Genomic DNA, 12024 nt, shown 5'->3' with positions numbered 1-12024 from the left:
CGTATCTAGTGTTAAATTTGTGTGCAGATGATGGCATAATGGAACCAAGCCTGAGGTTCTTGATAAGAGAATGACTGGCTATATGGTGAGAAATAATAAAGATATGGGGATAGTTTCTGACCACCAAAGGAATCAATCGGGGATTAAATGTAACTCATTGGTATTAACTACAGTAATCCTTGAATGGCACACTGCCAGTTAAAAAGTATGAAGAAAGCCTCTCAAATGGCCATTTTTATTTACTTGTATCTGAGCCATCTTATTTCATTTATAAACCTTCCTTAGCCAAGATGGCATCCAATTTTTCACATATGATGGTGGAGATAATGCAAATAGCAGTCAGGTGTTCGGATGGGAGTGAAACCAAGGGTGATGGTGAAAGGGTATTTATATTGGGAAGCGCCCTGTGTTACTTACACAGCACTTCACTGTCTTACCTTAACCCATCCCTACATTCTGTACAGTTGTGGGATTCAGTACATGTCTTGCAGTTTTCACTACACTTCCGGCAAAGATTTTTCTCTGTTAGAAAAAACAACAACAAGGTTATAAATCAGTTGGTCAGCTGGATTCCATAGAAGCATGTGGAGATTTCCAATGTTTGCAACGTATGCTATAGTACACATGGTCTTGAGCAGAAAATTGCAGGAAAAACCCCCTAGTCAACATTTGCTATCATTTGCTAAAGCAAATACAGGTAGGAATTGTTGCATTGGCAAATACCTTAGAGATATCTACCATTTTGCAGACAAGAGAACTACAGCCCACTTAATTCTTAGTTGAATAGTTTATTGGCTTTTTCCCTCCCAACTTCCAACAATGAAAATTCCACTAATGAAGCTGGGGCAATGCCACCATGTGAGGGTTGGGAAGCAATGCCTGTGGCTGGGGAAAGGAAAGACAGACCCCCAAGCTCACAGCATTTAAGGCTACTCTGATGAACTCTACTATAAAAGAGAACCTACATTTAAGATTGCAAAGTAAGGATTATTTCTTGCATGGTCTAGAACAGTGTCTTGTATTTTATAGTGGCTGTGGAATTGATATAAATATTATATTTCAGATAACATCTGTGTACTGGAGAATAGCAATGTATTGGATTGAACAAATATACCGTGAATACTGGCTTTCCTGTTTAATACCAAACACAGGTCCCCATTAGGGGAAAAAAAAGGCAAATAAATGATTGCTCCATAGTGAAAAACGATGATTTGTTATATTAAGGCCTGTTGCTTAGGTGAAATTTTCTGGAGACTTAATACCTTCTCTGAGATGCAAGTAGATTCTAACCATATGTATTTGTAGAACTGAATGAAGCTTTGTTCTATCTGCTCTTGAAATGTTGTTGGTCTTCAGGGTTCCGCAGAGAAACACTGCTTTAATGATCCCTGTAAGGAACTCCTGGAGGTCCATCTTCTTAAGTGTGAGCCACTCAGTATAAAATATAAAGTCCTTTACAACCTTCTGGTAGTTACCACATGGTCCCCCCCCTTCTCCCACCTGTGTCACCAAGAATACTAGACATGGCATAGGATCTGAAGTCAGAGGACCTAGATTTGCATTCTGCTTTTAGCATTTCCTGGCAAGTTCAGGGTCTGTCTTCTTCCATTTAAAAAATGCGTATTACAATGATGCCTCCCTCTCAGCTTGTCTTGAGGCCATAATGAAATTATTCAAGGGAACCATATAAACTTTAAAGCACTGTAAAGGCCCTAGCAGTAATTATCATTAGTCATGATCCCTAAGTTGTAGGCAAATGAACATATTTAAAGAGGAAACTATAACAAAAGGCAATTACATAGGGGAGCGATGCACAGACCACTCTTATCAGCAAAGTAATTGTTTGAACAGCCTTCCTTAATTATCCTGCTGCCAGGTTCTGAAAAAAGAACGGACTCTGTTATCTTGATCCTGTTATACACCATCTAGAACAAAATTTCTTTTTCAAGGTTCAGCCTTCTGGATAGTATTTTTTCTTCTTCAAGGAATACTGCTTGCTTCTGTGGATCTCTTATTCTACCTCCCACTTCCATTTTCTCCTTCCTCCATCAAGTTGTAGCTCATGTTCCAAATCTTGGAGGGGGGGGGAGAGCTAGAGGGGAATCCCTACCCATTGCTCCGAAGGTTAAGTTCTCTCAGCTTAACCCCATCTACCACACAAAAACACCTACCTGTGAGTCAAGAATTTGACTTCTTAAAAAGCAAGAGTATTCACTTCAGAATTCTTGCCTGATTTTTAAAAAACACAACCCTTGTTCCTTTACACTTGGGTTTTCTTGTCTCTTACGTTGTGCAAAAACATGACATGTTAGTGTCATCAGACACCACAGTGTGATACCCTTAAGACAAATGATCGAGAATTTAGAAATAAAGCAAAAAAAGATACCTGTGGCTCTTTTCAAGGCCATAGCAGAGCACTAACAGGTAGGCATGCCAAGGATTATTTAATTCTCTAGAGGGTGTACTTTTGTCTGTTTACTAATGACAGCTAATTAGGCCCCAACCTCTGTGCAGTACATGTTAGTTTACAGATTTTTGTTTGGTAAACTTGCAAATGATATCTGTCCATTTGAAGAAAGAACCCCTTTCTTAGTGGGCTATACCCGATAGTCTCTGAACCCATTTGCTACCCTGCAGTTCCCTCATTAATGGGTTAAGTAAGTCTTGGGCATGTGTTCATTCTTCACTTACATGAGTCGTTTTTTAAACTCTGAAAAGTATATCTGGTATCACACCGCCCTGGTTCCTTTGGTTAGTGTGCAGAAAAGAGCAGGCCTGGTCGCTGTCTCCTGAAAGCCTGCTCATAAGGTCGGTATGCAAGGCGGGGAACTTGGATTTCAGGAGGGTTTCCATCATCCTAATAGATAAGAGTCTCACGATGCCCGAACTGTCTGGTTTACACCGAACCCCTGCTCTCCTCCTAGGAGTCTGGGATTTTAGTAAGGGCTGAGCAGGGGGTGCCTTCATGACCAACCCCAATAACAACCCCGGGCACTGAGTCCCTAAGGGGGTTCCCTGTGGACTACATTTCACACATGTCACAAACTGTCACTGGGGAAACTAAATGTATCCTGTGTGACTCCATTGGGAGAAAACTCCTGGAAGCTTGGGCCTGGTTTCCAATGGACTTTGTCCCATGAACCTTTCCCCTTTGCATCCTTTTGCAGTAATTAATCATAACTGAATTCTATGCACAGCTATATGATGAGTCTTGCGGGAACTCCTAGCAAGTCACTAAATCTGATACAGACTCGAGGACCCCGCCCAACACAGTTACAGGCCTTTTTTACATAAATTCTTTTCTTCAAAACAATTCTAAATTATTCTCTTAGAAAAAATAGATCCTGGCTGATATTAAGCAAGACCTAGATTTCATAGAGGAAGAGTGTTCCTCCCAAGGTCACTCTAATAAAAACCTGACATTTGTTCTCTAAAACCCAAATATTTGGAATCAACTCACTGGTGTCCTGGTAGGACCCGTCAGGGCAGTGAGTAACACAGCTGTTGGCCTCTTCATTCAGAACGTAGCCATGTTTACAGGCCAGGCACTGGTCGCCGTGGCTGCCGAAGCAGGACTCGCAGTTGGGGGCGCACTTCCTGCAGCGCTTCTTGTCGGCGTGGTAGTGGCCGGCGGGGCAGCTGGACACGCAGACCCTGCGAGGGGAGAGAAGCGCGGTGTCACCAGGGCCGGGTCCTCGAGGGGCTGGGCAAGCAGCTGTCCTCGGTCTCAAGGCCCTTTTTAAACCATGGTGGTCTGTCACCCCATCGCCAGGGGCCCCGTCCTGCTGGTGGCAGCTGCTTCCTGCAGGGTGCTGACCAGCAAAGCAGCGACACGACACCACGCCCACGAAGGCGCGGCTTGGCCCAAACCCCTTTCCGGCGCGGCTCTAGCTCTGTAAGGGGATGGCGGTTGGAAGCTGAGTCTCAGGAGGAAGCGTATGGCAGTGAGTCGAGGGGAAAATATGTGGGAAGCATGATTTTATGCAAAAAGGTCACTCATAAGGGGCTACTTCTATTTTTGTGTGTTTGTCATATGGATTGTGTGTGGGTGGTGGTTATATGCTGTTGTCTAAATTAATCTAAATATATTTAAATTTATGTTGGCTTATGGTAAACATGGAAGTGTTTTTTTTTTTTTTTAGAGGTTTAATTGAAGGACAAGGCTTTATTTATTCATTCAACAAATATTTACCAAGTACCAATTAAATGGCAGGCATTTTGCTAACAAGTCTAGGAGATAATAGAGGTGCTGAGTAGCCAAGGGCCTTTCCTTTAAGGAATTTAAATTCCAGCAAGGATGTAAACAGGAATTGGAATGTGTCTGTGTCTGTCTGGGTGACTGGAGTGTGGAGTTGCCACAAGTGAGCTCCCTAAAGTGAGTTTTCGCCTAGAGGAGGAGGGAGAGGGGAGAGGTGGCAAGGATGTGAGTCATGGCCCCTCTTGGGACAGTCACTGACCTCAGACACACATCTGCAGAGCTAGAGGCAGAAGCCAAGGGCACAGGGTCAAAGCAGGTCCGTCTTGGTGCCCAGAGATCAGTGAGGGGGAACAGGGACCAGCACCTTTGCCACATGGAGGGCTTGCACATGGGGAAATGTGGGAAAGCTTCCATTTGGCCCATGCACTGGCATTTTCATGGAGAGAAAATGCAGCTGTGGAATCAAACATCAGCAGGATGGAAAAGTATGGAGGGGAAGACCAGGCATGTGCATAGCTCGTTCCTCCCCACCATCCTACCAAATGTGAGAAAAGACATTTGCAGGTTTCATAGCATGTATCGATTATGTTCTGGTGAGTCAGCCGATTCCTGGTGACTCTGTAAATGTGTGAAGTCTACAATGTCCTGTCCTCAGCAGCCCTGCTCAGCTCCCGTAGACTCCTGGCTATGGCTTCTTTTATGGAGTCCATCCATCTCATATTTGGTCTTCCTCTTTTCCTGCTGCCTTCTGTTTTTCCAGCATCATTGTCTTTTCCCAAGAACCCTGCCTTCTCACAATGTGCCCAAAGTAGGACAGCTTCAGTTTTGACATTTTGCCTCCAGCAATGTTTCAGGCTTAATTTGCTCAAGGGCCCACTGTATGTCTTTCTGGTGGTTCAGGGTATCTGGGAGCTCTCCCCCCAACATCATATTTCACATGAATCAATTCCTTTAGGTACATTTTGTAATTCAGTGTTGGTTTCACATTTTGAATTACACAAGGAGGCAATGGGCTTGTGCAGCAGCACATTTCCTGTGCTTTTAGGTCCTGCTGGGGGAACAGGACCTAATGCCTGGCCCACAGTGATGCTGGGGGAACTCCGGGAATACCCGGGATGCTGCAGGCTTGTGACTTGGCCTCTCTTACCTCGTGTTGTTTTTCAGCTTGTAGTAGTAGTGCAAACAGTCATTGCAGTGGTCTGGTCCTGGCCCATCACAGCCGACTTCACTGCACTCAGGGTCGCAGGGACCTTTCCAGAAGAAATTAGAACAACACTTAGAAAAATGATTTTAAGTAGGTTGGCTTTACCTTGAGTTTGGTATAAAATAAGATTTTTCTTTTCTTATGCAGTGAGAGTTTAAGGTGGAGGAATAATGCTCAATGTGGCTGTAAGCTCAGAGATGAACTCTTGACTTTTTTTGGGAAAACCTCAATTACTTAAGTATCAAGAATGTAAATCCTAGTCATGGACTGGTCTTCAAAGCACATATGGCTGCCTTGTGGGAGAAAACAAATATTTCAGGATTCAAATGGACAATGTCACTGTAGTAAATGCAAAAAACTGACCACAATTAAACATGCATAATGATAAATATGTAGGATTTATAGAAAAAAAAGAGAGAAGTTAAGCTGTTGACAGAAAAGGAAAAAAAAAAAAAGGTTATTCTTCAGTGCTTGGACCAGATTGCCTGTCTTTTCCAAGGTTATTAAAGCCACTGAATACCTCTGAGATACTAAGCTAGCAAGAAAAAGTGTTATGGCATCTGGCACAAGCTTATCAACATCTAGTCTTACAAAGCAGGTACTTTAGGCACAGATAATAGATTTAAAATTGCATCCTACCCACAGGCCAATGGGCAACCCAACAAAAGAAAACTACACATAAATTTTAAAAATGTGATGAAACTTAAAGAATTCCAGACCTGGGATGAAGGTTTCTAATATCTCGTTATGTATTCGTTGGTACAGAACGAGAGAATGCATAGTCAGAAAAACATTTCAGAAAGATGGAACTATTTGGTGACTGATGAAAAGGTTTCTAATGACGGGGGTAGTTATAGACATTTTGCTCAATTGAACACACCCGCAACCTTATATATATTTTTACTGATTTCAGAAAGAAGGAGAGGGAGATAGAAACATCAGTGATGAGAGAGGGTCATTGATCAGCTGCCTCCTGCACGCCCCCTAGTGGGGACAGAGCGGTGACCTCCTGGGCTAACCTGCACCCTTTTGGGGTGCAGGATGACACTAACCAACTGAGCACCTGGCCAGGGCTCCATCGGGATTTTTAAAGGGGTACTTAGGGATTTCTATGAAAACAAGCAGCAGATATTTAACAGATAATAAATATATATCATGAAATGAAAAAGTGTGGGTGCTACCGGTCTAAGAATTATTAGATTGATAAACCCAAAAGTGTGGTACCAGAAGGGACCCTGGCATAAGAACTTAACAATATTGTTATAAAGGAAAGATCCTAAACTATTAAAAAAGGATGGTAACACAGCCAATGATATTCGTCAGCTTTGAAAAAACAGAACTTCATTTCACACTATATATCATAAACCAAAGTAAGTTCCAGGTGAATTAATGGCTAAATGGAAAAATCAGAGATTACAAAAAAATGCAGGTGAATATTTAGCTGATTTTAAAGGATAAAACTTCTTAAAAAAAAAAAATCACAAACATCTGAAAATGTAAACCCTATCCTTCAATTTTCTTTTAAAACACAACACAAAACAAAAACCAAATTTCAGAGAGAAGTGATAATTGAGAAAATGTTTTCAGCAAATGAGAGACAGCATGAGAGGCAATAACATACAAAGAGTTCTTATAAATAAGGAAATTGCTGCCACTTTGAATAGAATGGGTAAAAGATATTTGTATTTAATTCAGGGAAGAACTACAGTTAAATCCTCAATGTCGTTGATAGATTCTTGGAACTGAAGCAAAATGATGTATAAGGAAACCAATTTTACCACAGGCTAGTTGATATAAACAAGAGTTAAGTTCCTATAGCATCTCACCAATGTTATATAATGAATGAAACAATGTTATTTGAGGACCTGCTGTACAGACAAAAAAATGTTTAGATTTACTAGCAGTCAAAGCTATAAAAATTTGAAAGTATTCTTTTTTCACTTTTTCTGTCTACTCAATTTTGGCAGGAATGCGTGCAATAAACACTCACACAGCTGGTCACAGTGTAGATTGGTACATCTTTGTCTGGAAAGCAATGTGACAAAACTTATCTAAGCCCTAAAACTGGTTAATCCCTTTGATGCAGTAATTCTCAGAACAGAACCTTATTCTAAAAAATTCAAGATATGGACAAAGACTGATAAATAATGATATTCATTCAAACCTTGTTTAAACTCATGTAAAACTCTAAGCAAGCTACACATCCCAGATTATGGATTAAATATATTACAGTCACAGGATAGACAGTTATACTGTCTTTTAAATATGTGTCCTAAGGATATTTGACAACAGGGAAATATGCTCTTAATATTTTAAGGACAAAAAGGATATGAAAATGGTATATAGAATGTAGTTTAGCTTTGAGGAAAAAACATGGATATTTGAATATATACATATAAATATTTGGGGGTAGAAAAGATGAAGAAAATACAGGGTGTCCCCCCAACATGTGCACACACTGTAAGAGCTGATAGCTTAATTCTGAAAATGAAATGCATTTTAATAAACACTGCCTTCCTAATTATTCAAAGTGTGTGTATACCTTTCTTGGGGACACCCTATATATCAATATGGGTGGCAGTGTATCTCCGCACGGTGGGATGATGCATGAGATTCCCTCCTGAGCCCATGTCCCCGTCCGAAGCCAGCTCACCTGCATAATCCTCTGTACCATAGTCCTCGGTGGGGTCCTCCACTCGGCTGTAGCGGACACGCTCCACTTTAGGAAACTCGTTGGTTGGTGAGTAGGGCTGCACAGAGGTGCCGTAGAGCACCAGAGACCACTCTTTCAGTTTACCTGGGAAACAATGAAACCACAGCTTGAGCGGATATTGTCTCTTTAGCCTTATACTTTCTTTAACTCCTTTTCACCTAAGAAAAAGCATCAATAGAATTGTGGGAAACAGATTCACATGAATCATTACAACAGATACAGGGCTAGAAATACACATTTACCACCGTCTGCAGAATTTACTATTTAATAATTCACACACTATATTTACTGAGCACCAACTACAGGATAGGACTTGATTTAAGAAACAAACACAGCCAGATTCCTGGACTGACTTTCAAATTGCAGATATCTGAAAAAATCCCAGCCCGGCTGGGCGTGGCTCAGCGGTTGAGCGTGAACCTGGGATCCAGGCGATCGCGGTTCGATTCCCAGGCAGGGCACATGCCCGGGTTGCGGGCTGCAGCCAGTCAATGACTCTCTCATCATTGATGTTTCTCTCTCTCTCCCATCCTCTCTCTGAAATCAATAAAGATATATTTAAAAGGATCCCAGAATTTTACAGAGAGCTTTGTTTTTCTAGGTATTAAGAGTCTTATTTGAATTTAAAAATTTTTAGGTGTTATCTGACTTGTTTATCAATAAGACAAAAACTACTTTGTTCCACATGATTCCTGAAGCAGTCGTTCAATCTTAAGAACACATCACTATTTACATTACCCTATAGACCTGATAGCCACTAGATACATGTGGCTATTTAAATGAACTAAAATAAAAACATTCAGTTCCTCAGTCACACTACATTTCAAATGCTCCATAGCCATAGGTAGCTATAATAATAGAGGCCACAATAATGCACAGCACAGATAGAGAACACTTCCAACACTGCAGGTGTTCTACTGAGCAGGTGCAACACAACATTTTCTGGTCAGGGGTGCCTTAAGACATGAGATAAGTGCTTAACCTCATTTGGATGGTATGCTCACTGCTTTAGTTTAGTCCATACTTATTCATTTATTTCTTAGATTTATAAAATTAAAGTCTTCAATGCAAGAAAAAAATCCCCCCCCCCCCAAAAAAAACCCAAAAACCCCCCAGGCCATTAAGCTTAATAAGATTCACATTAAAGAATCAACCATAAGCAGAAGTGATCATTAAAAAAACAAATATGCTGATAGAAATAAATCACTCCCTTAGAACTCTTCCCCCCCTCCAGTGGCCTAATACAGAGAATCCAGGAGTGGTTCAGGGCAAGGGCTCTGCCACAGTAAGACAGTGGTGAACTTCAGGTGCCACCTAATTCATCTATTAGGATCTATATCACCATCTAATTGATGCTTATCATTTCTAAGTGCTCGCTTACTGTGTGCTAAGTTTTATCCCATTTTATCCCATTGATTGTCCAAAACAACTGAGAGGTAGCTATTTGTATTCCCAAAATAGTTGATATAAACAGTGATGAGGAAACTGAGGTACAGAGGTTGATAACTTTCCCAAGGGCAGTGAGAGGACAGAGTGGTACTGAAACCCATCTGGGGGTTCCAGTTTAAGATGGCCATGTAGGAAGATCCTGAACCACCTCCTCCCACAGCCACACCAAGGTGACAGCTACATACGGAGCAATTTCCTCTGAGAGAAACGCCAAAACTAGCTGAGTGGCTCCTACACATTAGTCAAACAAGAAAAAACCCATATCCAGGTCGGTAGGAGAGGATGAGACACAATCTCACCATAAACTCACCCCTCGTGGGGTGAGAAAATCTGGAGAGAAGACCCCAAGCTTCTCCCTGAGGAACAACAGGTTTAAATCTCACATTGGGCATCCCTACCTTTTTCCCCCTAATCCTCACCTGAGGATATTTTTTCCATTACTTTTCAGGGGGAGGGGAGAGATACACATCGATTGGTTGCCTCCCGCTCAAGAGCTGGCCAGGGCCAGGGATCGAGCCTACAACCAAGGTATGTTATGTGCCTTTGGGTGGAATCGAACCCGGGACCCTTCAGTCTTCAGGCTGAAGCTCTAACCAGTGAGCCAAACCAGCTAGGGCAGGGAATCCCAACTTTTAAGGCCAGCATCTGGGAGATGAGCCCCGCAAAACATCTGGCTTTGAGAGCCAATGGGCTCATGTATACGAGTCCCACAGGTTATAACAAACTGAGAAGCAGTTCTTAAAGGGATCCAGCAGACTCACCCACCCCAGAGGCAAGAGACTGAAAAGCACCTAGACTTCCTGTGAAGCAGGCTTATTTGCTCATCTTAAAGCAGCTGCCTGGGGGGCAGGCATCTAATTTAACAGCATCTAGAGGCCAACTAAAATACTCTCTGAAGCTGGAGGTCAGCAGGCACCTTCTTTGTGCTCTGTCTCCGCTGTGCTCCTGTTCACTGGTATCTTCAAGAAAGGAGCTTGTACTCTTGTCTGATACTGAAATTTTTGTAGCTGCCACCCATGGGACACCTCTAGGCTGCTTGGCTCTAGTGGACAGCAGGGCTTATACTTGCATGTCCCTAGGACTGTAAACATAATTGACAAGCCTTTAGTTAGCATCAACAAGGAGAAATGAGAGAGAAATCAAATAAAATCAGAAATGAATCACTGATATCACGAAGATACAAAGGCTCACGAAAGACTATGAACATATTAGACAACATAAAAGAAATGGATAAATTCCTAGAAGCACACACAATACCATGACTGAATCATTAAGATACAGAAAGTCTGACTGACCAATTACCGGTAAAGAGATTGAATCAGTAACCAAAAACCACCCAACAAACAAAAGTCCAGGACCAGAAGGCTTCACTGAACTCTATCAAATATTTAAAGAAAAAATAATACCAATCTTTTCAAGCTCTTCCAAAAAAATAGAAAAGGAGGGGACACCTCAAAGCTCATTTTATGAGGCCAGCATCACTCTGATACCAAAAGCAGACAAGGGCGATACAAGAAGATAACAGGCCAACATTCCCGATAAACACAGATGCAAAAGTCCTCAACAAAATTATTAGCAAATTGAATTCAACAACATATTAAAAAGATCATACACCATGATCAAGTGGGATTTATTCCAGGGATGCAAGAATGGCACAACATCTGCATGTCAATCAATGTGATCTACCACCTTAACAAAATGAAAGAGAAAATCCTATGATTATCTCAGTAGATGCAGAAAAAGCATTTGACAAAATTCAACATCCACTTTTGAGAAAAATGCTCAATAAAGTAGAGATAGAGGAACTGTACCTCAACGTCATAAAGGCCACATGACAGCTAACATATTCAATGGTGAAAAACAAAGCTTTTCCTTTACAATCAGGAACAAAACAAAGATGTCCACTCTTGTCACTTTGAGTCAACATAGAATTGGAAGTCCTAGCCAGAGCAATTAGTCAGGGAAAAATGATATCCAACTCAAAAAGGGAAAAATAAAACTCACTATTTGCAGATGATATGATATATAATGTTTAGCATGGTGACTAAGTTCATAATACTGTATTTCAAATTTGAAAGTTGCTAAGAGTAAATTTAAAAAATTCTTATTACATGAAAAAATAATTATAACTGTGAGGTGATGGATGTTAACTAGACTTGTTTTGGTGACTGTTTCACACTATACAAATCATGAATCATCATGTTGTTCATCTGAAACTAATACGTTATATGTCAATTACATCTCAATTAAAAATACAATTTGAATCCAAGTCCTGTGTTTATAAACCATTATATATAATACTGGCTTCCTGTTCATTTCTGGAGTTTAGGAACCTGATGTGTGAAATTGCACATATATTAGTCTGTGCCGCACTGTTTTCTGACATCTGCACTGGGTCAGCACATTCATGTACATGTGGTTTGCCTTCTGCCAGCTTTTCTTTGGACTCACTTGTTAGTG

At 41.2% G+C, this 12024-nt stretch overlaps 1 protein-coding gene across 2 annotated transcripts in view; it reads right to left on the bottom strand.

Annotated features, from left to right (window-relative positions):
- The window catches only part of PCSK5 (proprotein convertase subtilisin/kexin type 5), a 381372-nt gene that overhangs the window by 128620 nt on the left and 240728 nt on the right, over nucleotides 1-12024 (bottom strand). For both annotated transcript variants that reach the window (XM_087822706.1, XM_016222840.2), the window contains exons 14-17: nucleotides 8056-8199; nucleotides 5346-5448; nucleotides 3461-3654; nucleotides 438-522 (exon numbers count right to left, since the gene is read on the bottom strand). In XM_087822706.1, coding sequence (XP_087678832.1) covers nucleotides 438-522; nucleotides 3461-3654; nucleotides 5346-5448; nucleotides 8056-8199 — 526 coding nt within the window. The remainder of the gene's footprint in view (nucleotides 1-437; nucleotides 523-3460; nucleotides 3655-5345; nucleotides 5449-8055; nucleotides 8200-12024) is intronic.

Source organism: Miniopterus natalensis, chromosome 12 (assembly GCF_054644295.1).
Source record: "Miniopterus natalensis isolate mMinNat1 chromosome 12, mMinNat1.hap1, whole genome shotgun sequence".
NCBI lineage: Eukaryota > Metazoa > Chordata > Mammalia > Chiroptera > Miniopteridae > Miniopterus > Miniopterus natalensis.
Note: the sequence above shows the minus strand (reverse complement) of the source record. Positions and strands in the feature narration are given on the sequence as shown.